General features: G+C 46.2%; 1 protein-coding gene across 6 annotated transcripts in view; it reads left to right on the top strand.

Moving 5' to 3' along the window:
- MAP3K13 (mitogen-activated protein kinase kinase kinase 13) overlaps positions 1–26137 on the top strand; it is a 128855-nt gene extending 102718 nt beyond the window's left edge. For all 6 annotated transcript variants that reach the window (XM_034780865.1, XM_034780862.1, XM_034780864.1 and 3 more), the window contains 8 exons: positions 694–802; positions 2956–3065; positions 3468–3584; positions 4562–4699; positions 6751–7510; positions 12570–12640; positions 16344–16641; positions 22643–26137. In XM_034780865.1, coding sequence (XP_034636756.1) covers positions 694–802; positions 2956–3065; positions 3468–3584; positions 4562–4699; positions 6751–7510; positions 12570–12640; positions 16344–16641; positions 22643–22744 — 1705 coding nt within the window. In that variant the 3' untranslated portion in view covers positions 22745–26137. The remainder of the gene's footprint in view (positions 1–693; positions 803–2955; positions 3066–3467; positions 3585–4561; positions 4700–6750; positions 7511–12569; positions 12641–16343; positions 16642–22642) is intronic.
- Positions 26138–26534: the final 397 nt, after the last annotated feature.

Raw genomic sequence — 26534 nt, 5'->3', positions numbered from 1 at the left:
AGTTACAGATTCAGAAACTCAAGGGACACCAGGCTGAAATCTAGTCAGTTTCACCAAATAAGTTAGAGTAGATTCATTTTCTGCCTGCCTTGAGCTACCTGTTGACTTTTGTGATTTTACAATCACAGTTTCCTGTTTTACAAATGTTCTCTCTGCCCTGTTGTTGTAGAAGGGAAAACTGACTACAGAGCAACCAGTGAAAGGGCTTACACACAGCAAGCTGTCAAGTGCTCCAAGGAAACACCCTGGGTGGGAAAGAGAATTCTTTGCTCTGCTCTTTTCCAGCTACAGCAATCTAAGGCCTGTTCTACACTGGGGGGGGGGGGAGTTGAATTGATCTAATTACGCAACTTCAGCTACGTGAATAACGTAGCCGAAGTCGACGTACTTAGATCTACTCACCGCGGTGTCTTCACTACGGTGAGTCGACTGCTGCCGCTCCCCTCTTGACTCTGCCTGCGCCTGTCACCAAGCTGGAGTACAGGAGTCGATGGGAGAGAGCTTGGGAATCGACTCATCACGTCTAGACTAGACACAATAAATCGATCCCTGCTTAATCGATCACTGCCCGTCAATCTGGCTAGTGAAGACAATACCTATAGGGTTGATTGTACCAGTAGTGGGTAAAACACTTTCAGTGTGATTTTAACTCTGTAGCATGTCTCCTTAACTTGACTTTGTTATTCTGTTCAGGCAGAGCAAGCCCCGGAACCGTCCCTCTTTCCGACAGACACTGATGCACCTAGACATCGCATCTGCTGACGTTCTTGGCACCCCTCAGGAGACTTATTTCAAATCCCAGGTAAATACAGACTGGCCATAGCTGGAGTGCTATGAGGTCTCATAGCCATTACTGACTCATCCTGGAAGCCAAACCAAGTGGGACTCCAGCCCAGGATGAAATGGGTTGGTTTGTGTCTGAGGGGGAAAGAGAGGACTAGGGCAAGGACAGGAGGGTCTTGCAAGGGAAAATGAAATAATAAGCCAACCTCAGAAAAATCTTAGGCTGAGGCATATGTTTTACTATTTATGTTAACAATAAAGGCTTGTGCTAGGAAGGGATTATGCTTTGGACACAAACCATGTGTGTATGCACCTGTTGTGTTCAGAAAACAGGGTGGGGACATTTGTACCAGAAGTGGTGTTTCCAGACACCCTTTACCCAAAAGACAGAAGTGGAAGAAGTCTTGAATAGCACAACAATAGCTGCAGCAGCTACAAGTTCAGCCTGCAGCCCAATAGGCCTTGATGCAATTTACAAATGGCCAGCAAGCCTGGTCTGCAGTCCGACATTTATAGCAGTTTACAGCATTTGCAGACCAGACAGACAGAACAATATCAGCAAGCTCAGGCTGCAGCCAAACCACAACTGTCCTAGAGCAGGGAGACAAAGACAGCTGTGAAGAATCCCCAGGGTCCCAGCTCCCTGGCCCTATCAGCTGCTCACAGGGTGACAGACGGGGATGATCCCCTCTATCCTGTATGGTGAGTGAGCACACAAAGTGTGATTCTATGCATTACGGCCACGAGGGCTAGGGACTTCTTTGGAGGGTTAATACTGTGCCAGTAGACCAGGCCTCAAAGACTTGGGAAGTGACCAAACACTCATTAAGATAGAACTACAATGGGCAGCAGAGCTTATGTCCATGGGGTTCCTGGGACTCTTGGCAGCAGCTTGAGACCTTGGGACTGGGGTCCTGGGTGGGCTGCACAGCGCAAAAATGCAGGCATGCCCTGGCTTTGATTTGTGGGGAACTGATGTGACAGGATGGGAGGGCTTAGTGAGAAACAGGACTATTCTGCTGATCTTATGTAGCTTCTGCAGGAAGCAGACTAGGTAGGGTTCATTACACAACCCACTTGGCATCTAGGGTTCATTACACAACCCGTTTGACTGTCTGTGAGGGAGCAGGGGCAGAATACAGGAGTGGTATGGGCATCACTTTCAGTCCCTGATGTCATAATTCCCGAGAGAACTGCATTTCTCACTCCTTCGTGACCTCCTTGAAGGCAGGCACCAGGCTTAGGTCTCTAGCTATCATCTTACTTGGGGCAAGGTTCTGTGACTTTCTCCCTCTAGAGCAGGGAGTTAGGCTGCAATTCAATATGATCATTTTAGCACCCCGGTTTAAGTTCAGCACCTGCCATCCTGTTCTTTTGGGAGCAATGACAGGGTTAACCAGTGACCAGCCAGCCTTTGTAGGCTTCATAAGTATTATTTATTCAGAACAAAGGCATTGCAGAGAAAACATATCTTAAGATCACTAAACAGCTCATATGCAAGTCTTAGCTTACCAGACAGTCACCCAATGTTGATGGCCCTAGTGCCTGCAATAGCCACTTAGAGCTGGGATCTCACAGTACATACTCACTGAGGGACAGGGAATGTTGCGGTTTTATGGCACAATTCAGATCTAACTCAGGGGCCATGTGAAATGACTTTGAGACGCCTAATGCCAGGTGGACATTTGCTTCCATATGATGTGCTTTGTAGTCTCTGTGGGGGAGCCGGAACCTGGAGAGCACTTCCATACTTGCAGGGTGGGTGAACTTTAAGAGTCTTGATAGATTGAACACGGATAACAGGGAATTTTGCAGGTCAGGACTGAGTGCGTTGCAGAGCTGTGTGTGCAAACTTGCATGATGCCTGCTTGCACTATGCCTGGCTCTAAGTGGTACTACTAGGCATCGCTGAGGGCAGCCCTAATGCTGGAATAGCAAAAGAGAGCTGCAGGCCAGGACTGGGATGGATGGGCTGTAAGGTGGCTCCGTACTGCAGGGGTGTGACAGATCAGGACAGAGGCTCTTTGGTGGACAGGTGATGAGACACGCGTAAATGGTAGCCTGAGTATGGGAATGACCCAGTAATAGAAGAATGAACTCCTCTGCTGCAGAGTTGTCTCTACCATGAATCATGAGGCTGTGTAACCATGAATATAAAATGCCATCCCACAGGCTGAATGGAGAGAAGAAGTAAAGAAGCACTTTGAGAAAATTAAGAGTGAAGGAACTTGCATACACCGGCTAGATGAAGAGCTAATTCGTCGCCGAAGAGAAGAGCTCAGGTCTGTCGAGGATCTCACCCCTCACCTCTCTACCCCCTTGGGGCTACTGACCACAGTAAGATGTAATGACCCCCCTGCCTCTCTCAGAGCTAATCAGGTCCCTTTGTTTCTAAATGTTAACCTCTAACTTGTCTCCTGATTTGCAAATGCACACTCCCAAGCAGAAATGCACTTCAAGAGCAACCCCACCAGGAAAACAGATGTGTTTTTAGCCACATTAGCTAAAGTGGTAATTTTCACATGTGTTGGCCTGTCGAGATAAACCCTAGTGACAACTAGACCATAGAACGTTGCTGGCTTACCCCTCCCCCATTCTCAAATAAGACACATTTATTCTGCCCTTCTTGGGTCAGGATCCCCGGGTTGTCCAGTTGAGCCATAGTTTTCCTTTCTTGTTAACAGGCACGCGTTAGATATCCGTGAACATTATGAGAGGAAGCTAGAGCGAGCCAATAACTTGTACATGGAGCTCAGCGCCATCATGCTGCAGCTGGAGGTCCGCGAGAAGGAGCTTATTAAGTATGTATATCTGGGGAGAGGGGAACATACATGCACATATGCTTGTATACAGGAGATGGTTCTGAACTGGGAATAAATAAACTACTCTGCATGCCTTCAGATTGAGCCTCTAGCAACAAGCTCCCAGACCTGGGTAAAGGACCAGGCGGCTGAGTCTCTGCTTGATTTCTCTAAGTCATTGTCCAGATTGGAGGGTATTCCTTTTACGGATGGTGAATGACAGACTCCTTGTTGTAAACATCCTCCTTTTCATCCTGCAGCTGATGACTGAGAGAAGAGAGCTTTCATATTTTGCTACCAACTGTGTTAAATGGCCCCTTCCATCAGCCCCTCTGTAAAGAGAGGAGACGGTGTTCCCTAAACTGTGTACCGGGGCCACAGATAAGACACCTGCTCCCTGCAAAGAACGTAGAAAATAATTAGGCCCTTTCTAAGTGCAAAACACACCACGCACCTTGTCAGTCCGTGAAACAAGCACGCAGTGTGCAGCACCATTTATGCCACAGCTGCTTTTCCATCAAGCCAGTGATGGATTACAATTTTGTGGGGTCCTGGGCCAGAGCAATTCCCCCCACCCCCCCACCCCAGCGCTCCTGCCGAGAAGCAGGGTCAGGGCACAGGGGCTTGCCCCGCTTCGCCCGCCTGCCCAGCACTCCTGCCGAGGAGTGGGGTCGGGGCTTGCCCTGCTCCCGCTGCCTGGCGCTCCTGCCGGAGAGTAGGGTTGGGGTGCAGAGGCTTGTCCTGCTCCACCCATCTGGCGCTCCTGCTGGGGAGCGGGGTTGGGATGTGGGGGCTTGCCCTGTTCTGCCACAAGAGGGGCGGGCAGAGCAGGGCAAGCCCCCGCGCCCCAACCCAATTGGCTGGGGCCCCTGGGCACAGGCTCTGTTGACCTAGTGGCTAATCCGCCACTGCATCCAGCAGTAACTTCCATTTTACAGAGAGGAGACTAGGGATTTATTCTTTGTTCCGTATTTCAGACGGGAACAAGCTGTGGAAAAGAAATATCCTGGGACTTACAAACGTCATCCAGTCAGACCAATAATCCACCCCATTGCGGTAGAGAAGCTGATGAAGAGGAAAGGGGTCTCTCATAAGCCAGGGAGCCAGACGAAACGGTAGGAAACTTCTGCACAAAACAAAATCCTAGCCAGGGAAGCAAGTCCTACACAAGAGAGTGACAGTGTAGTTCGTCTTGGAAATGTGACTGGGTGAAAATGGCTGATTCTGGCACAACAGATCTGCTTCCTCTGTGTGTTCTGTAATATGCCTGCTTGCTTCAATGCCAAGCGGGGTTCTGTCCTTTGAGTCCTGCTAGCAAAGCAGAAACAGTGCAGATAGGAGTGAGTAAGCTGAACTCTAGTCTGACTGCCACACCATCAACACAGTTGTTAATTAAGTTCATGTTGTAGGGACAAATTTTGCCCTCAGTTACACGTGGGCAACCCTGTTGAAACATTGAGTCCACAGAATCTTTTTATTGGTGGTGATTCAGGAGACAGAAAGAACCCAGCATGACACTCAGAACCCCCTGGAGTTTGCAGGGCTGGCAGGGAGAAACAAATATCTTCTAGTCTGAGCAAATGTAATGCCGGCTCATCGCTGGCCCTGACGCTAATGCAGGAGGGAATGTGGAGAGTGGCCAGAAACAGGATCCAAGTCATCTGGAAGTATAGCCTTGTTGCTGAGGCACCTAGCTCAGCCCCATAGTCCCTGCGTGACCTCAGGCAACTCTCATGCAGACAGATTTTCAGCCGTTTTCCCTCGTTTTGTATTTCTCGGTGGTTGGGACTCTACACACTGATTAACAATCAATGATTGATGTTTATTCTTGTGTAGCTGAAATGAACTGGCCGCTGTTATTGTTTGTCTTGTGCCACCTGGAGACCTCATTGTGCTGGGCCCTGCTCAGACATGTCAAAAGATACAGTCCCTGCCCCAAGGCTAACAAGCTAAATAGACAAGACAAAGGGTGTGGGAAGGGGATAGAACATACAAGCAGATGTGTTAGTGTCATGCTTTATTGGTGGGAAGTTAGTGGGGTTTTTAATTTAAAAACAAAAGAGGCTGTATTAGGAGGGGATTAACTAAATGGAAAGACAAAGTGCTGTGGAGGGGACAAAGAGGGAGGAGGGATGGGGAGTAGAGAAAGGTAGGAGGGGACTGTCACTGTTTCTGGGTAATTGCTCCTGTGCTCCTTCAAGGGCACCTGCCTAAGGTTTCCAGCTCCTAGCTGTCACCTTTCTTGGACGCAGACCTGAGTCTCTCTTCCTCCTGACTAAGCATTTTAAGACTGCACAGCTCCCTGCCTTACACAGTGATATCCCCAGCAAGCCAGTCTGCATGAAGTCCAGTGCCTGTGCATTGTTTTCTCTCCAAGAGCCAGTGTATTGCCAGCAGTTACAAATTACCTCACAGCTCTTTCTAATCGAGCACATTTATTCTTAAGGGAAAGGCATTACAGAGAAAATATTAAAACAATAAATGTTCCAGTAGGGATGCTAAACATACCCAGAATCCCCCATCAATCGTAGGAGGCACTAGTAGGCCAAAATATTTCCAATCCTTCAACAAGGATTGGGGACCTTGGACATAAGGTCCTGCTGGATCAGAAAGAGGGCCCTGAGTCAGTTTAAACATAACTTTTTTTATGCCCAAAGCCCTTTTTTGGTCTGTTGATCTCTGGAAAACGCAGCTTGAACCAGTATATGGAAGCCTTCCAATGGGTGGTACCTCTCTGCAGATGTTTACAGTCGTGAGTGATTCCCCTTAATCACCCCATGCTGTTTTAGTTCCTGGAGGTGCTGCGGTAACGCTCCTGCATCAGTAGAACACAATCATATGAACCATCCCTGGCCCACAGTGATACGTAAACTTAACACAGTATGTTCTGCCAAAGGTACAGCATGTGGTTGTGATATCGGTCACAGGGACCAGGGAGGGTGGTAGGAGAGAAGCAGAAGTGAAGGGACCATGAGTGGGGATAGAGGGAAGGGAGTTGGAGCCAACAGCCAATCAGCAGAAGGGAAAGAATGTCCATAGACTGTAGAGAGCAGGGTCTGGTGCAGCTGCTTGTGCTTACTCCTGCTGACTGAGTCACTGGTCCCAGACTGATGCCATGGGTTAGTTCTACCTTCAAAGTTAAATCCTGTTTTCACCTGTCTCCCAGGCCAGACCTGCTGAAATCAGAGGGCATATCCAGTGCGGAGGTGGCACCCAATGGCTCACCAGTCTCAGGAAGTCCCAAAATGTCAACACTCAGTAACAAAGGCCGATACCGCTGCAAACCACGTCACCGACGAGGGAACAGCAAAGGCAGCTATAATGAATTTGCAGGGATCTTGAAAAATCAGCCAGCCCACGACAACTCACCACAGCCACCTCATCATCATCATCATCCTCATTCTCATCTTCCCAGCCTACAGCAGCACCAGCAGCATAGTCACCCCCATTACCATGGCCATCACCCCAGGCTAAACATCCAGGGGCAAGACATCGCGAACTGTGCGAACAACCTGAGGTACTTTGGCCCTGCAGCAGCCCTGCGGAGCCCTCTCAGTAACCATGCCCAAAGGCGCATGTCCGGCTCCAGCCCTGATCTCATTTCTACTGCTATGGAAGCCGATTGTCGGAGGAATTTGGAGAATGAGGAACACAAGGTTGATCACTGGCAGTGTTGTAAAGCAGACCCACACAACCCCTGTCCTCAGTGCCGGCAGGTGAACAGTGGTCAGAAACAGATGCCGTCCATTGAACCAGGGATGAACCACCCTGAATCAACAACATGTGGTCCCTTGTATGAAAAGGCCCAGCTTCCTGAAAAGATGGAGGAGGAAGACCTCAACAGCTGCAAGTCAGTGTCCTTGCTAGGCACTCCTCAACACCAGGCTGCCCCAGTGCTACCTTGCAAACCGAGACCTATTCAAAAGGTAAAGACAGGAAAGTAGTCTTTAAAATAACAATAGTCTAATGTTTACAATTTTCCAGAAAAAAACTGTACAATGTGGTATAGTATTGTTTGAGAGATAGTATCTGACTATGTAAAAAAACTTTGTATAGCAATCCATACACAAAGGGGCAGAGTTAAGGTTGTGCATGCAACTTTAATTTTAATTTGTGTACTTTGTTTTGCAACCTTGACATCCTTTTTAAAGTAGTTTTTATTGGGAAGATTATAGGTGGAGGTAGTAGTACTGCATATGGTTAATGTGGCCTAACACTTCCCATTATAAGACTCTTTTCAGTTACCTATAACTTTGCCAAACAGTAACTGTTTGGACTGAAACTTACGAGGCCAAGTGTCTGACTAAAGGTGTTTTTTTTTTTTTTAAAGAAAAAAAAAATCAGAAAAAATGGTCCAGCCATTTCTCAGAACAGAGTCAGGGAAAATTATATTGTTTTGCCCATGTTAAAAAAAAATTCTTAACAACCATTTCTTTGAGAACCTTTTAGTTCCTCTATGCTTTGGAGCAGGAGCTCTAAATTTGCCACAGATGTTGCATTAGTGTCAGCAAAATGCCTTTTGGAATTCCTGTGAGATTGTCTAAATTTACCCAAGTTATAAGATTCCAAAACTTGTGATTTGTTCATGCTCAATAGAGGCTTTGGCAGCTAAATACCCCAAAGATTCTGTTAGCACTGAGCATGCTCCAGCCTGGAGCTGAAGGACTTTCCCTGCAATTGCTCTTCTTTGCAGCCTGGGAGTGCTTTGGTGCCAGGAACAAGACCTGAGAGAAGGGATATAATCTTCTGTGCTCTCAATACTTCCCCTGCTGGCACTCAACAAGGAGGAGATGTGGGAACCAGCCTGGCTGGAATGCAGAGAACAAAGGAGCTGGGCTTGGGGAGGTGGCCAGAGGAGAGACTGGGACAAGGGTGGGGACTGGAACCAGGGCAAAGGGGATTGAAATGGTACTGGGTCGTGAAGGTGAAGTGAGATGGGGTGAAGACTGGTACTGGGACAAGCATAGGTTGGTGGGGCTGGGCACAGAATATGTCAGACTTTGGGGGAATAGGACCCGAAGGGTCTCAACACTGAAGTGCACTCCTTTTAGAACCTGGAATAGAGTGGAGGATTCCTGAGTCGCAACATTTCCTGTACTGGCAACAAATAGCTATGAAACCCACTGACAAAATGTATGTCTCATTTCCCTCTTGTGACTGGTCCATATTGAGGACGACAACCTACTACTGTTATCAGTTACTTTGTTAGCTAAAGTGGAAGAGGTTAGTACAATGGATCTAAAGCTTCCAAACTTATGATGGCCCATGTGGTTGGCGCTATGCTTCCCCATGATGGATTTTTTTTTCCAGGTTGCTTTTTAAAAAAGCCCTAGAAAATTACATACACAAAACTACGTTAAAATAACATTATTAAGGTTGCAAAGTCAAGCATTCTACAGTTTGGAAATGCCAGAATTCAGATTGCCTGTGCAACCTTAAATCAACCTTCCTGTGTATATGCATTATGAGACAGTCTTTAATTACATGATCACATGCTATTTTTTTCCACAGGACCCCTGCCTCAGTCAGTACACAGGATGAATCATTGCTCTGGGGATGAATCATTGTTGCTTTTTTCTATAGGGCCCTGTCTCATTTGTTATGGAAGTTGGAAGGTGTTTAGTGAACAAGGCAGGGGATTGCAGAAAGAGAAAAGATGGTGTCATGGTTAAGGCAGTCATATAATTAAAGAATGTATCATAATGCATATACACAAGGGAGGCAAATTAACGTTCTGCAGGCAGCCTGGCATTTCCTAACTTTTCAGTGCTTGACTTTGCAACCTTAATAATGTTCTTTTTAATGTAGCTTTTTGTGTGTAAGTTAATAAAATAATCAATTTTTCAAGAGATAGAAAAGAAGATATAAGAAGAGAGGGTCACCACGGAAAAGGACAAGCTACATTGGAGGAGAAATACAAAGGGTATTTGTATGAAGTCTGCCAGGAGGACATTAGATTTTGAGAAAAATACCGGAGAAAGTGGTTAAATCTCATTTGTAGTCAAATCTTAATACAAAAGCCATGCTTGATCATTTCTTGGCTAGATTATTGCACTCAGCATACTGTCAAAGCTAGCTTGCTCCCAGCTTCCAGTGATGCTGTCATGGCTACACGGCTAGCTGCACTTCTGTGCCATCTCTGGTCTCTCTGAGTGCAGCTCAGGTCTTGGGCCTTATGCCATTACCTGGTGCCACTCTTACACAAGACCCTGGGTTGCCATACCCTGTGGATCAACACCACTTACCCCAACAGGTCCAACTGGCTTTGACGTCTGTGATTCTTCCTTTTAGGAGTCTGTGGTTGGTGGTGTATATAGTGACCAGCCAGCCTTCTTATATCAGGGTAGTGGTTGTTTCAACAGTAGAGACAAAGCATTTAGGATATGTCTACATAGCAATAAACCCTGTGGCCGTGATTCTCTGAGCCTGGGTCTGCAGGCTTGTGGGTCTCACGCTATGGCCCTGAAAATAGCCATGTAGACATTGGGGGTTGGGGTCTGAAGCCTGGGGAGAGGGGTGATGGTAGCCTAGGCAGGCCCAGCTTCTTCAAACACCTCCAATGGGTACCTGCCTCTTTAGCCATGTCTACACTAGTGAGCTTACAGTGGCACAGCTGTATCAATGCAGTGTGCCACTGTAAGAGCGCTCGTGTAGCCACGTTAAGCCGACAGGAAGAGAGGTCTCCCGTTGACACAATAAAACCACCTCAAGTGGCGGTGGCTATGTCAGTGGGAGAAGCTCTCCCACCAACATAGCGCTGTGCACACCGGCGCTTCTGTAGGTGCAACTTATGTCGCTCGGGGGGTGTTTTCTTCACACCCCTGATTGACATAAATTTTGCTGACATAAGCGGTAATGTAGACATGGGCATAGTTTTGTTCCTCTGCACAACAACAACTTGTGAGAGAGTGTTCTTTTTAAACTGTTATAGTCCTTTTGATCTTCCATATCTCAGGCTTTTTCCTCTCCTGGTAGTGTCTCTTAACAACCCTCAAATGTTTGTGGAGGAGTGGCTTATCTTCAGCTGTTCTTTTCTGTTTGTTTTCCCAATAGCCCCGTATTAAACTAAAACTATACAGTAAACTTCCCCATAACCCGGTCAACATCCAATATTCATGATGATTAATGAACAGTTCCAATTCTGTCACAGTTGCCTTTTTACTTCCTTCAGACTCTGGTGTATCCTCACTTTTAATTTTCTCAGATACCTCCCCTGCTTCTGTGCATTATTGACTAGAGACAGCTAGCTTTTTCGGAGAGTTATGGGGACTATGTGACTGTATCCTTATTACTCTAATTCTACTTGTTTTATTTCTTCTGGTTATACTCTGCTGCTTCTAATATCATGATAAACCTTTGGGATGTCCCCAGAATCCAGTGCTGTGTTTCATGCCACCTCATTTCTATAAGCTTTCTTTCAGTATTTTTGTCATGTAATATTATCACTCCAAAGTACTGTACATCTCTCCCTAATGATATCATTTTAGAAACAGAGAATTGGAATCATTTTCTTTCAGGTGTGATCTTGTGGCTGTCAAAGAATATTTCAAAACTAGGTACTAATAATTCTACAATAAAGCACATTATTTAGTCCCTGCTGAATTCTGTATCTTTGGTCATCTTGTCACTTGAAGGACTGTAAAACTGTGCCAGTCTCTGGCTTGTCTATGCAGGGAAATTGATTGGCAAAACTCTAGTGGCAGAATTCTACTGCTGTAGGTAGCTATATTGGTATAATTCCCCATATGGACACTGTTCTGGAAAAAAAAAAAAAAAAAAAGTGACTTTGTTCCAGAAAAATCACCCCACTGCAAAACACAAAGCAGAGTAATTATGCAAGGACCAAGTCACTTTTCTTCTGGAATAGAGTATCCATACGGGAGTAATACCAACATAGAATATAGCAGTATAATTATACTGCCAGTCAGTGTCCCTGTGAAGACAAGATCTAAACTTTGTTAAATGTCCCATTTCAGGAATATTGCTGGGATATTCCAGTATCTCAGAAGTTGCCCTGGCTATTTTAACTCAGATCTTTGTAATATTCGTGCATGATGACTCTAAGACCCGATTGGTTGGATTTCTTGTTACATTGATCAGCAGTCAAACGTCTCTGTCCGTCCAGTGTGAAACATTTGCCACATCTCAGAGTTTCCTGCACCATTCCGCTTTTCATAGCTTTTAGCTTGCAGAAGTTTTTGACTCCTTATTTGTTTGGAATGCTGTAGTTCATTCCCTTCCTTCATGGGCCATGGAGAGAACAGATTCTCTGAACTGCCTTCAGCATTCTCCGAACACTTGCAGCTCTGCATTATGACAATGAATATAATTTAATCTCATGCCTCATGGCTTCAGCTGTTCCCCTGCAGGGCTCAGGGAGGACTTTTTCCTCTGATGCGTAATTAACTAGATGTATTTTGAGGGTTAGGGTTTTTTTGCCTTCCTTTGAAGCAGCAGGGACACCAGATGGGGTGGACCAAATGATCTGATGTGGTACAGAGAATCTTGTATTTTAGATGCCTGGCTAGTGTGGCTTTGCTCATGTACTCTGGATCTAAGTGATCACCAGATTAGAGGTCAGGATGGAATTTTTCTGCAGGTTAGATTGGCTGGGACCTTTGGAGGTTTTCACCTTCCTCTGTAGCGTGAGGGATTGGTTCATCTGCTGGGATCATCTTAGCATATGTCATTGGTGGCGCCTCAGTCCCCCTGTTCTCTGCCTGTGACACACAGCAGCTTAGTCTCTTGAGGACTGAAATGTTTAGTCTACCAAGATACTGGGCTCCATATGATGGTAACTGGGTGTGAATTAATGGCCTGCGATATACAGGAGATCAAAGTAGATGATCTAAGGGTCCTTCTGACTTTAAACACTCTGAAACCTTTTGGTGCAGTGGCTTTGTACCAGAGAACCAAGTGGCAGCTAGGTAGCTGTATGATTGTTTTACATCAGTCCAGTAACATAGTTCTCTTTCCCCCTGCCAGAGTGGTGACGACTCTTCAGAACAGGAAGAAGGAGAAGTGGACAGTGAAGTGGAGTTCCCACGGAGACAGAGGTAAATAGCTAAACCCTGTCATTCCTTCCTTGAGTGGTAGGCAGAAATCTTTTTTGATCTGGCTCAGTTTCATATCACTTAACATCATGGCATTGCGCTGGGAATTCTGAGCCTTCTGCCTCAGCATGATAGGTCCCAGCGAAATCATTGCCCAAGTTCCAGCATGAAATGTATCCAACCCTGTAGTGATACTCTGTCAAGGGCCTGGCCAATCCTGTGGTGACCATCAGCACCATAAACTATGGCAAGAACTCCAGTCCAACTAACTACAAGCTCAATCACATGAGTGTCCCCTCTGTGATGCCTCATGCTGTGCTGGGCTGTTTTCAGCCCCCTGTAAGTTGCAGGCCTCTCCAGTATAGCTCTTCTGCATCATGGGCTTGTTTGGGCAGGAACCTCACCATGTGTGACCAGTGCAAGAGGCTACTGCTATCCAGGCTGGTATCTCCCATTAAGCTTGAAACTGCCAGGGTCTGGCACCCTCGACAGCATCTTTCAAAAATTTTTTATCAGATTTGTTGCTGCAGAGGGCAAGGGAATGACTCCAGCATCTGGGCTAGAACAGTGCAGCCTTGATTACACAGACGTCACTTCATCAAAAGCCTGGTTATCTGAAACAGGGTCACATCCTCCCCATAAGACAGGGGTCATGACCCCCTTTGAGAAAGTGGGGCTTGGGTAATTGAAGGCAGGGATCCTGGAGAGGAGCCCAGGGACTGAGGAGGGGAGTCGAGCGAAACATTTTGAAGAGCATTAGCTACATCCAACTACAGCCCTTTAGTTTGGGTCTCAACTACAGTAATTTGGCTCACACAGTTTATACTGAATTTCTCTACTCAGCCCCTTAGTTCCTCCCCAGGACCCATCACCCAGATTCCACTCCACCTCCAAGATCTCCATTCTTCTCCCCACTTTCCTCCTATTGGAGGAATCAGTCTGCTGGCTTTGGCTGCTCTAGGCAGGGGCTCCTCCATTGTCCAAACATTTTAGTAAAAGATTATGGGTGTTCCCCATGACTTTCATAGTGTTAGAAATTGCTGAAGCTTGTCTTGAAAGGATTTTCACATGAGTAAAAGTGGAAAAGGAGCGTGTCAATACTAAAAGCACCCTCCTCTACCCATGTATCAGCTGTGCTATGGGTGTCCTGTGATTGCAACAGAGATCTGTGTGTGAATTAGAGCGTGCTCCCCACAACACATCTTCTCCGTAAGGAAAAGAGAGCTAGGAATAAATGTTCCAGAGTGGGGTAACAAAGGTGCATCTATGTCTAACAAAATATTGCAAAGTAGGATGGAAAGGGGATTTGAAGGATTCACATTTGTGGACAGTGTAGTAAAATCTGGACCGAGTGGCTCAGAGAGTATGGAATCTGGCCCTGTACCACCTTCTGAAGCTGTTTGCCACTGCCAGGTGTGAAGTATTAAAAGCTCTTCTCCTGGGACAGACTCCATATTCCTTCGGATTAATCCTGCAATAAAAGGTGCGGGCAAGTGTTCATAAAACCACCATCAATTGTCATGCAAAATTCAGCATCATTTCTTCCCAGCAAATAGAGCAAATAGAGAATGGGAACCTTTGTGTAAATTAGGTGACTTAAATGGCTAGTGGCATTTCTCAGCATGTGGAATGAAATCTGCTGTGCAGTGCATTCACTCAGCACCAGGGGACATCGCCTGCTTTCCTGATTAATCGTGAACCATTGCCACCTAGAAAGTACCCTCTTTTTGTGTGGAGGGGCATCAGATATGATGTTTATACGGGGTCAGTGCCCATCTAATGCCCACTCATTGCCCAGGGGGTTTTCAGAAGTACTTGACTCAGCATGCAGGGACATCAGCCAGATAGTGCTGCCTAGACCGCATGAAGAGGCATCTGCTGGGATAGTGCAACGATTCAGTCACAATGGGGGAGGTAAGCTGAGCAGTGCACTGTGCTGCCCCTGGGCATGCTTTGTTGAGGAGAGGGGCAGTGGAACATATGATCAAAGAGGCTCTGAAGAGGGGATCTGCCAGAGCGAGTAGCTGTGATTTTCCCAATACAGGAGCGTGCTGAAAACTACACATTGTTAATGCAGAAGCAGGAAGGTGGGAAAGGGGTGAGGACATGTTCAATCATTGTGCTGTAGTGCTTGAGCAGTTGTACCGTTATGGGATATATGGAAAGTATTCTAGTGCTTCAGATTTATTATAATATCTATTGTAGTAGTACCTAGGAGCCCCAGTCAAGGATCAGGGCCCCACAGTGCCATAATTAAGGTTAAAGCTAGCTTCACTTTATAAGCCTCTTATGGGATACAATCACTGCTAAGGTGCCTCCTTTTGGCTGCTTTGGGCATTAGCTCCTTCCAGGTCCAACGTCCCCTTCTGCTGTTCAGGTGCCATGCATCCTCCCTCTCTGACTCAGGGTGCTCTCTCTCTTTGTGGCTTGGTCCTCTGGCCAGGTCACTATAGTCCTTCCTTTCCAGGGTAGCAAAATCCCACTGGACAACTGCCCCAGGCATTCTTCTGCTCCACTGCCCGGTCTGGGCCACTTTCACAGTGGCTTATAGGGGAACCTGGGCCCACCCTATACTCTGGGTTCCAGTCCAGGGATCCTGTGTCTAGCATCTGTGGTCTGCTTTTTCCCAGACCCCGCTGCTATTTCCCTGGACTTCTTCCTGCATCTTCTCGCACCCTTCCCCACACCCAGTTTTACGAACCCAAACTCCCTTCTTCCAGAGAGTGACTGCAGACTACTTCCCCTGCAGCCCTCTTCTGCTGCCAACTTCCTGGCTTTACACCAGCCCTGCTTGTTCCTTCTCAGATGGGCTCCATCATCAATCAGCCTTTCAAGCCTTGGCTCTCCCTCGGGTGCATCCAATCAGGTTAATTAACCTAATCTAACTTGCTCTGCCTTGTGCAGGGTAGACGTATGGTTAGCCTGTTACCGATGCATAGAGCAGATTGAAAATGTGGGGAGCTCTATCATTTTGTACAGAAATGAAGGTGACATCACATCTGGCAGCCCCTCCACCCCTCATCAATTCTTCCTCCTCCAGTCCCCCATCTGTTCTCCTCCTCCAACCTTAACTCTGCTTTTCCTGCAGCTCCTGGGGTTTCTCACCCCTCTCCAAGGCCTGGGGCAGGGCTCAGCAGGATCCCCACTGTCCCTTCCAGGTTGGGTGCTGTGGGGAGGAGGTACAGAGGAGCTATCCCATTGTTCCCAGGGGTTAGGGAGCCACCCTGGGCTCTTTCTGCTCCCTCTTCCCCTCCCATTTTGTAAGAATGGTTTCAGCTCCTGAGGGGTGAGGAGAGCAGCTCTGATTGGCTGCTTACACCTCTGAAGTTGGGGAAAGGAGCTAGTCAGAAGGGGTTTTCCCCAGGCAGGGTTGAAATATTTACCATCAGCGACTTGGCTCCAGCTTGAGAAGTATTCTTTGCTGGCCCCCTTGCCCTGCCTAGTGAACTTTACAAAAGTAGAGGATGGGACTGGAACTATCAAAAAGGTGGAAACTGAGGGGCAATTGGAGGCCATCCTAACGCAGGCTCCCACAGAGTGTTCAGTGTAAGTGGGTTAGCTTGTCAGGGCCAAGCTCCTTTGGGTATGAAGTGGAGCAGCCCGGCCAATAATGTGGAGTGGGGGAAGTGATTTACCAGTATAAACAGAAACACTGCAATAGAGGGATTGAGCAAAGTGAAGCTAAGCTGTTCTCCTGGGCTTGCAGGCCTCACCGCTGCATTAGTAGCTGCCAGTCCTACTCAACCTTCAGCTCTGAGAACTTCTCTGTGTCCGATGGAGAGGAGGGGAACACCAGCGACCACTCAAACAGCCCAGATGAGCTGGCCAACAGGCTGGAAGACCAGCTGACTGAGAAGCTGGATGACATGCTGTCCCAGACTCCGGAAATCCCCATCGAGATCTCCACTCAGTCTGATGGTCTTTCGGACAAAGAGTGCGCCGTGCGCAGGGTGAAGACACAGATGTCATTGGGCAAGCTCTGTGCAGATGAACACAGCTGTGAGGTGAGTGGGGCCTTCAGTACTCCCCTTCCTCTTCTGTCAGATGGTGAAAATAACTAGAAGCCAGACAAGAAATCCGTATGACTAGAGAGGCAAAAGCCTGGGACTACACAGAAAGGGACCATGGGAGAGGTACTGCAGAGAGAAAGGGTAGATTGGGCACTTCTCTTCACCCTGGAAATTGAAAGGCAGCAAATGTATAACTGATAAAAGTTACACAAGACACAATTAGCATGTGGAACTCATTGCTACTAGATATTGTTGAGGCCAGGAGCTTAATAGGCTTCAGAAGAAGAGAGACGATTTATATGACTAATGAGGCATCCACAGTTACATTAGATAGGATGAAAAATCGGAATTTAAATAATAAAATGGAAGGGATATAAACTAGGGCTATCAAGCGATTAAAAAAATTAATCGCACGATTAATCGCACTGTTAATAATAGAATACCATTTATATAAACATTTTTGGATATTTTCTACATTTTCAAATATATTGATTTCAATTACAACACAGAATACAAAGAGTACAGTGCTCACTTTATATTTATTTTTGATTACAAGTATTTGCACTGTAAAAAAACAAAAATAGTATTTTTCAATTCACCTAGTATAAGTACTGTTATGCAATCTCTTTATCATGAAAGTGCAACTTACAAATGAAGAATTATGTACCAAAAAAATGCATTAAAAAATAAAAAAAGGTAACATTTTAGAACCTGCAAGTCCACTCAGTCCTACTTCTTTTTCAGCCAATCACACAGACAAACAAACTTGTTTGTTTACATTTACAGGAGATAATGCTGCCTTCCCCTTGTTTACAATGTAACCTGAAAGTGAGAACAGGCGCTCTCATGGCAGTGTTGTATCCAGTGTCACAAGCTGTTTATGTGCCAGCTGAGTTAAAGCAGTGGTTCTCACTTTTGTACTGGTGACCCCTTTCATATAGCAAGCCTCTGAGTGTGAGCCCCTTATAAATTAAAATTTTTTTTTTATATATTTAACAACATTATAAATGCTGGAGGCAAAGCGGGGCTTAGGGTGGAAGCTGACCGCTCGTGACCCCCCTATGTAATAACCTCGCGACCCTCTGAGGAGTCCTGACCCCCATTTTAAAAAACCCCAGGCTAAAGATTCATATGTCCCTTCATGATTCAGTTACCATCCCAGGGGACATGCATCCATGCTGATGATGAGTTTTGCTCGATAACAGTCCAAAGGTGTGTTGACAGACACCTGTTCATTTTCATTATCTGAGTCAGATGCCACCAGTAGAAGGTTGATTTTCTTTTTTGGTGGTTCGGGTTCTGTAGTTTCCGCATTGGAGGGTTGCTCTTTTAAGACTTCTGAAAGCCAGCTCCATACCTCTTCCCTCTCAGATTTTGGAAGGCACTTCAGATTCTTAAACCTTGGTTTGAGTTCTGTAGCTATCTTTAGAAATCTCACATTGGTACCTTCTTTGCCTTTTGTCAAATTTGCAGTGAAAGTTTTCTTAAAATGAACAATATGTGCTGGGTCATCATCCGAGACTGCTATAACATGAAATATATGGCAGAATGCAGGTAAAACAGCAGGATACATACAATTCTCCCCCAAGGAACAAATTTAATTGACGAATTATTTTTTTTAACGAGTGTCATCAGCATGGAAGCATGTCCTATGGAATGGTGGCTGAAGCATGAAGGGGCATACAAAGGTTTAGCTTATCTGGCACATAAATACCTTGCAATGCCGGCTACAAAAATTCCATGCAAATACCTGTTCTCCCTTTCTGGTGACTTTGTAAATAAAAAGAGGGCAGCATTATCCCCTGTAAATGTAAACAAACTTGTTTTTCTTAGCAATTGGCTGAACAAGAAGTAGGACTGAGTGGACTTTTAGGCTCTGAAGTTTTACATTGTTTTGTTTTTGAGTGCAGTTATGTTAAAAAAAATCTACATTTGTAAGTTTCACTTTGACGACAAAGAGATTGCGCTACAGTACTTGTATGAGGTGAATTGAAAAATACCATTTCTTTTGTTTATAATTTTTACAGTGCAAATATTTGTAATAAAAAATAATATACAGTAACTCCTCACTTAACATTGTAGTTATGTTCCTGAAAAATGCGACTTTAAGTGAAACAATGTTAATTGAATCCAATTTCCCCATAAGAATTAAAGTAAATGGGGGGGTTAGGTTCCAGGGAAATCTTTTTCACCAGACAAAAGACTATATTATATCTCTCTCTCTATCTGTGTGTGTGTGTAACCTGAAAGTGAGAACAGGCGCTCACATGGCAGTGTTGTATCCAGCGTCACAAGCTGTTTATGTGCCAGCTGAGTTAAAGCAGTGGTTCTCACTTTTGTACTGGTGACCCCTTTCATATGATTGTGAAGCTTGGTTGAGGTGGTGAAGTCAGAGGGTGGGATATTTCCCAGGGAATGCCTCACTGCTAAATGATGAACTAGCAATTGGCTGAGCCCTCAAGGGTTAACTCACACTCTACAGGGAGGCACGAATGGAAGGAGGGGAGACAGCATGGCAGACAGAGACACATACCGTGTGTGTGGGAGAGAGAGATGTGCATTGCCCCTTTAAGTATGCTGACCTCATTCTAAATACATTGCCTTGTCAAGTAGATCAGCAAGCTGAGAGGGCAGATGCTTCCAGGAAGCTCCCTCCATCCTGAGCCTCTTGTGTGTCCTCCCTGCTCTATGGAAGATGGTGTAAGTGGGGTGCAGGAGCAGGGGGAGGGGGACACCCTGACATTAGCCCCCCACTTCTCCCCTTCCCCCAGTACAGCAAGCAGGAAGCTCTGGGGAGCAGCTCCAAGGCAGAGGTCAAGAGCAGCACATGGCAGTGGGGGGAGGGACAGCTGAACTGCTGGCAATTGATAGCCTGCTGGGTGGCTGCTGCACAGGGAACTTAGGGGAACAGGGAGCTGATGGGGGACTGCCGGTCCTCCCTGGTTCCAAGCCCCCACCAGCTAGCTACAATGGGCTGCTCTTTTTGCAAACAGTGGACAAAGCGGGCGGCTGCCAAATGACGTTAGAAGGGAGCATTGCGCAACTTTCAACGAGCATGTTCTCTAATTGATCAGCAACGTAACAACGTTAATCGGGATGACTTTAAGCGAGGAGTCACTGTACACTTTGATTTCAATTACAACACGGAATACAATATACATGAAAAGGTAGAAAAACATCCGAAATATTTAATAAATTTCAATTGGTATTCTATTGTTTAACAGTGTGATTAAAACTGCGATTAATCGTGATTAATTTTTTTGAGTTAATCATGGCTGTTAACTGTGATTAATTGACAGCCCTAATATAAACCCTCCTATTTTGGTCATACGGCAGCCTAAGGAGTTTGAATAACTTCCTCTGGGGCAAGTTATTCCTCATTCTCCACTAGGGGGTTTCTTGCACCTTCCGCTAAAGCAACTGGTGTGTTCACTGTTGGAGGCAGGAGATTGGTCTGACTAGATATGGCATTTCCTGTGTGTCTGTGTTCTCCCATCTTTCTTACTCTGCCTTCCCTCTTCCCCTAACTTCTATGGTTTTAGGAATTTTGCATTAGATCGGCCTATCTGCTGCTCCCCTTCCAGTTCTATGTAAGTAGGACAGTGGGCATGTGTGTGGGGGAAGGTCCTTGCTTTCGCTTTCCCTGTTCCACCAGTTACACACTCTAGCCAGCAGGCTTCTGTGGCTATGTGTTGGGGATCAAAGGTGACCTTCCGTGGATCCGCAATGCCCCCTGCTGGCTGCCAGAAGACAGGAAGTGATAAGTATCAGGGGGTAGCCGTGTTAGTCTGTATCTACAAAAACAACAAGGAGTCTGGTGGCACCTTAAAGACTAACAGATTTATTTGGGCATAAGCTTTCGTGAGTAAAAACCTCACTTCTTCGGATGCATAGAGTGAAAGTTACAGATGCAGGCATTATATACTGACACATGGAGAGCAGGGAGTTACTTCACAAGTGGAGAACCAGTGTTGACAGTGTTGATCCCACTGAGGAATACCAAAAGAAACTACACCATCTGCTCAAGAAACTCCCAGCTACAGTACGGGAACAAATCTACATGGACACACCTGCAGAACCCCGACCAGGGGTATTCTATCTGCTACCCAAGATCCATAAACCCGGAAACCCTGGACGCCCCATCATCTCAGGCATTGGCACTCTGACAGCAGGATTATCTGGCTATTTGGACTCTCTCCTCAGACCCTATGCTACCAACACTCCCAGCTATCTTCGAGACACCACCGACTTCCTGAGGAAACTACAGTGCATTGATGTTCTTCCTGAAAACACCATCCTGGCCACCATGGATGTAGAAGCACTTTACACCAATATTCCACATGAGGATGGACTACAAGCTGTCAGGAACAGTATCCCTGATGAGGCCACAGCAAACCTGGTGGCTGAGCTTTGTGACTTTGTCCTCACCCACAACCACTTCAGATTTGGGGACAACTTATACCTTCAAGTCAGTGGCACTGCTATGGGTACTCGCATGGCCCCACAGTATGCCAACATTTTTATGGCTGACTTAGAAAAACGCTTCCTCAGCTCTCGTCCCCTAATGCCCCTCCTCTACTTGCGCTATATTGATGACATCTTCATCATATGGACCCACGGAAAGGAGGCCCTTGAAGAATTCCACCTGGACTTCAACAATTTCCACCCCACCATCAACCTCAGCCTGGACCAGTCCACACAAGAGATCCACTTCCTGGACACTACAGTACAAATAATTGATGGTCACATAAACACCACCCTATACCGGAAACCTACTGACCGCTATACGTATCTACATGCCTCCAGCTTCCATCCAAGACACATCACACGATCCATTGTCTACAGCCAAGCCCTAAGATACAACCGAATTTGCTCCAACCCCTCAGACAGAGACAAACACCTACAAGATCTTTATCAAGCATTCGTAAAACTACAATACCCACCTGGGGAAGTGAGGAAACAGATTGACAGAGCAAGACGGGTACCCAGAAATCACCTACTGCAGGACAGGCCCAACAAGGACAATAACAGAACACCACTGGCCATCACATACAGCCCCCAGCTAAAACCTCTCCAGCGCATTATCCATGATCTACAACCTATCCTGGAAAATGATTCCTCACTCTCACAGACCTTGGGAGGCAGGCCAGTCCTCGCTTACAGACAACCCCCCAACCTGAAGCAAATACTCACCAGCAACTACACACCACACCACAGAAACACCAACCCAGGAACCTATCCCTGTAGCAAACCTCGTTGCCTACTCTGTCCCCATATCTACTCTGGCAACAGCATCAGAGGACCCAACCACATCTGCCACACCATCAGGGGCTCATTCACCTGCACATCCACTAATGTCATATATGCCATCATGTGCCAGCAATGCCCCTCTGCCATGTACATTGGCCAAACCGGACAGTCCCTCCGCAAAAGAATAAATGGACACAAATCGGACATCAGGAATGGTAACATACATAAGCCAGTAAGTGAACACTTCAATCTCCCTGGTCATTCTATTACAGATTTAAAAGTCACTATCATTGAACAAAAAAACTTCAGAAACAGACTTCAAAGAGAAACAGCAGAACTAAAATTCATTTGCAAATTCAACACCATTAATCTGGGCTTGAATAGGGACTGGGAGTGGCTGGCTCACTACAGAAGCAGCTTTTCCTCTCCTGGAATTGACACCTCCTCATCTATTATTGGGAGTGGACTACATCCACCCTGATTGAATTGGCCCTGTCAACACTGGTTCTCCACTTGTGAAGTAACTCCCTGCTCTCCATGTGTCAGTATATAATGCCTGCATCTGTAACTTTCACTCTATGCATCCGAAGAAGTGAGGTTTTTACACAGGAAGTGATAGACTCACTGATGGGGACCTTTCCCTATCTCCTGCTCCTCCACCAATCAGCTGCTGATCCTGCCAGTGCAGTCACTCTGCAGTGCAAGGAAATCACTAAAAGAGTTTTCCTGTCCTTTTGCCTTGCAGAACCAGGCACAGTTTGGAGAATCGGATTGTGACTCTTCCGAGGGGGAGTGTTCTGATGCAACCGTCAGGACCAATAAGCCCTGCAGTTCTGCTACTTGGTAATGACAAATTCCCCACGAAAGTCCTCCTGATACTGGCATTTGGATTCCCCAAGACTCCCTTCATTTCCCCCACCCCCTCATACTTTGACAGGAAGAGAAACTGATTCTCCTTCCCATCCCAGAAATGATCTGCAATAACTTGAATCTCTGGAAAAATGTCCAAATGAAATTAATTCTCACTGAGCATTTCAATCAAGAATGGCAGGGATGTATTTTATTGAATAATCTAGCTACTGTAACATTGATATTTATTTTTATTTTTTTTTACATTTTAACACTTTTTACTGTAAAGAGTGGACTATATATCAAGAGAGACAATAATTTGTTGCAAAAAAGTTAAGAAAGGAAGCAAATGAGAGACACATCCTTGTGAGTCTTACATAAATAGCATGATGGACACATCAGAATCTACTGCTGCTCTCCCAAGGGACCAGACCTGATGGCCCTAAATGTTGGAGAATAGATAAAGAGAAACAAACCAATCAGTTTTATCAAATGAAGAAGCATAAGAGAAACCTTGCTAAAAGGTAACCTATGAACAAATGGCATTCAGTACAACCAGCTGGGTCACTTTTAATCAGAAAGTGGACATGTTCCTGGAGAAATTTGGTACCAAGGTGCTTACATCCAGGGTCTTCTGAATCAATACATTCCCCCAGGAATGTGATAATGGGGGTTAATTTATGGGGTTTTGGTTTATTTTTTAATCAGCATTTTGTTGTGAGATCCTGCAGATGTATTCTAACCTCATTCTCTCTCAAGACTTTGTATAACAGCACTTTTTACCATCACCAATCATCTTCACTATGGCAGACAAAACAGTGTGAATTTCCAGCTGAGCAGAGAAAGATCTTTCAGCTGCAGAGTGCCATTTTCCCACAGTTTACTTCCTCTCTTTACTTCCCATTCGCCCATTTGTTTCCTTCGATTAAAAAAAAAAAAAAATCAAATCAGTGCTGGAAACACAAGAAACATGGAAAGCACATTCTGCAAAGCCTGAGAACTAGTCTGGGGAAGAAACCGGAGACACCTGTACTGAACCTTCAGCGGCAACCTCTCACCTATCATAACATCACACAGCTGGCCAGCGCCAAGGGAGACAGCTGTGTATTGGGAGCAAACCAGGGAATACGTTGGCCTGGACAACAGTATCAACCCTCCCTTTGTTCTATTTATTAATGATTTGGTTTTGGAAGCATTAACAGCTGCCTGCCCTTCATGTCAGGCTTGGTGTAAAACAGAAAGCAAAATTTGGATTCAGTTACCTAAGGGGTGGGTGGGAGAGGAGAGAGCACTTGATTTTGGTTGTGGGTGTTTTATGTGGGGGACCTCAAAGAGTGTATCCCACTTCTGTAAATTCCAGCCTGGAGGAGAAACTGATGCATTGTGGGGGTATCTGAAAGGCAGAGGCACTGACATTTGAGTGACCAGCCTAGCACTCCCAGGGGCCTCACTGGGCCTTCCGTTCAGAAACAAACGGCTCCTTTTAACTGACACACAGAACAAAGATTTTAGTCCGTTTCTCAGTTATTTTCCCTCTGGAACAATTTCAGCTCTGCCTCAAGAGACCTGGGAAAGGCAGCTTCTCTTCCTCATGGTCTGGCTAGCATTGATAGAGCAGTGTGTCCTGGGGAAATCAGCCCTCTTATAGAAGCCATGCATGAGCCTCAGATGACCGGCAGGAATAGACCATAGGCAGGTTCTTCTGTTGCTTTGTTTGTTTACATTTTGTTAAAATGTTGATTTGAACGTAGCCTTGATAATTTATAGCCTAGTGGCAAGAATGAAGGAAAATGTTTTGCTTATACAAAGAGCAGTATTGTATGAGTTAAATTATTCCATATTTTAAAATTTTTGTAGCTGGACTACATGTAGATCTTAAGTTATTACATTATTTTATTTATTAACTTTTCTGTAGATCAGAAGGTTGGCTTTACTGCTAGCACAATTGTTCTCTCTTCATGTGATGTTATTTCCTTCTTGTGCATCATAGAAGGATGGGAGCAGAGCTGGTTTCAGGGACTGTCAGTATTTGCTCCCCTGCTGTGACCTCTGCTGGTGTCATGCAGAGCACAGTCATTCTGGAGGCTGTGTCAGTCTGGGCTGGCCTGCAAGGCGAAGGAGGAGGTACTCAGTTTCATGGGCTTTAGAGATCTTCCACATGGGTGAAACTGTGCAGTTTGGGTTTGTTCCTGATTAACGGAGGGACAGCAGGGTGTGAGTGTTGGGGGGCTAGGGGGGAGGCAGATGGACTGAGGGGAAAGGGTTGGACAGGAGCGAGTGCTTTATAGTGAGAAATAAGCAAAAAGTTTTGAGCGAGCTTCTCTGGATAAGCATTCTGGGCTGCTAGTACAGAGCAGGGCATCAATTCTAGTGGTAGTGCTACAGAGGAGGTCCCAAATGCTCGCATAAAACAGCTAGATAAAGGAGGAGAGAGGACCAACAGCCACCCTGTAGAAATTGAAGGCAGGGGCCAGACTGACCACCACAAATGCAGGGGGGACCAAATTCAGTGTGCCAGGGATGGGGAGGTTCACCCCAAAATGGAATGCTGATGCCTGGCCCTGCAGAGAGCTTTAAGCTCCAGCAGAGGCTGTGCTGCTAAGGGTGATCTGGACTGTGATGTGTAGAGAGGGCACCCATGTGCCAAGCCAGCCCTGCTCACCTGAGATGTCAAGTGTTTTCTTAAGAGAGTGCTCATTTCCCAAGGCAGCCGTAGAGCATAGGCAAGAAGGGACCGTCCGACCTCATGCTGTAGACTGCCAGAGCCCTGAGTTAGGTGTTTCAACTCCATATCAATCAGACCCTGCCTGAGAAGGCATGAAGGATTCCCTGGTGCCCACAGGAGTTGTTTTGCCAGCACGCAGAGATAGTGGTAGCCCCTGGTGAGTGACATGAGGGAGTTCTCTGAAAGTTCTTAGACTTACAGTAGCACCTGCTAACATATACTGAGAAGCATGTGAGTTTTGTGGCCCTACTTGCTTTCTGTACTGTACGCCTCTTTAGGCTTCTTCATGGCCTTGCCTTCAACCACATTGCTCAGCTCCACTGTCTGTCACAATCACTCCTCACTCTCATGGAGAGGCAGTACAAAATCATCCCCTTTGGTGTGAGCACACTCTGCCCTAGCATTGGTCTGCTGCCCCTGTTCATACTCGGAGGCACTTCCCCCATTACCTGCTGGCAGGTATCTGAAATCCTGCCAACAGCTAGTGCCTCCCTCAGGACTCCTTCTAGTGTTTTTGCTCCTTGTACACTGGTAGCATGCGGACAGCAGCTATGCTGTATGAGGTGCCGGGCTCTCCTGGGTCATGACTGGATCTTGGTGTGCACTGTGCAATAGCTCAGGCAGCCCGCGTGCACCTGTGCTTGTCTCCATCCCAGAAGGTTCAACACGGTCTAGTTTTGCATCTGTCCTTAATTGAAGGCATGTGCACTTTTCCCAGCAGAGTGTACCATGCATGTGAGGATGTCCTGGCACTGGAGCCCCTGGCCTACATTCCACACACACTCATGGCAGCTTCCCTCTAACGTTCCAAACCTCTACACACCCTGAAACAACAGGTAGTTAAAAAGGAAAAACCTACCAGAGCCAATCACCCCCGATTTTACTGGGCCAAGGATCAAAGCAGGCAGCGGTCAGCTGTAGGTCAGAAGCAATTTTAAGGTCCAAGATCTTGTCATCAGAAACTGTGAAGCCCTGGGATCTGGATATTTCAGTTCTTGCTTCTGTCCCGAGATATCGGGTCTCAAACATGCCACACTATAGCACATAGAACAACTATTACTTG

This window comes from Trachemys scripta, chromosome 9 (genome assembly GCF_013100865.1).
Source record: "Trachemys scripta elegans isolate TJP31775 chromosome 9, CAS_Tse_1.0, whole genome shotgun sequence".
NCBI lineage: Eukaryota > Metazoa > Chordata > Testudines > Emydidae > Trachemys > Trachemys scripta.
The sequence above is the reverse complement of the archived record's forward strand: the minus strand, read 5'-3'. Positions and strand labels throughout refer to the sequence as shown.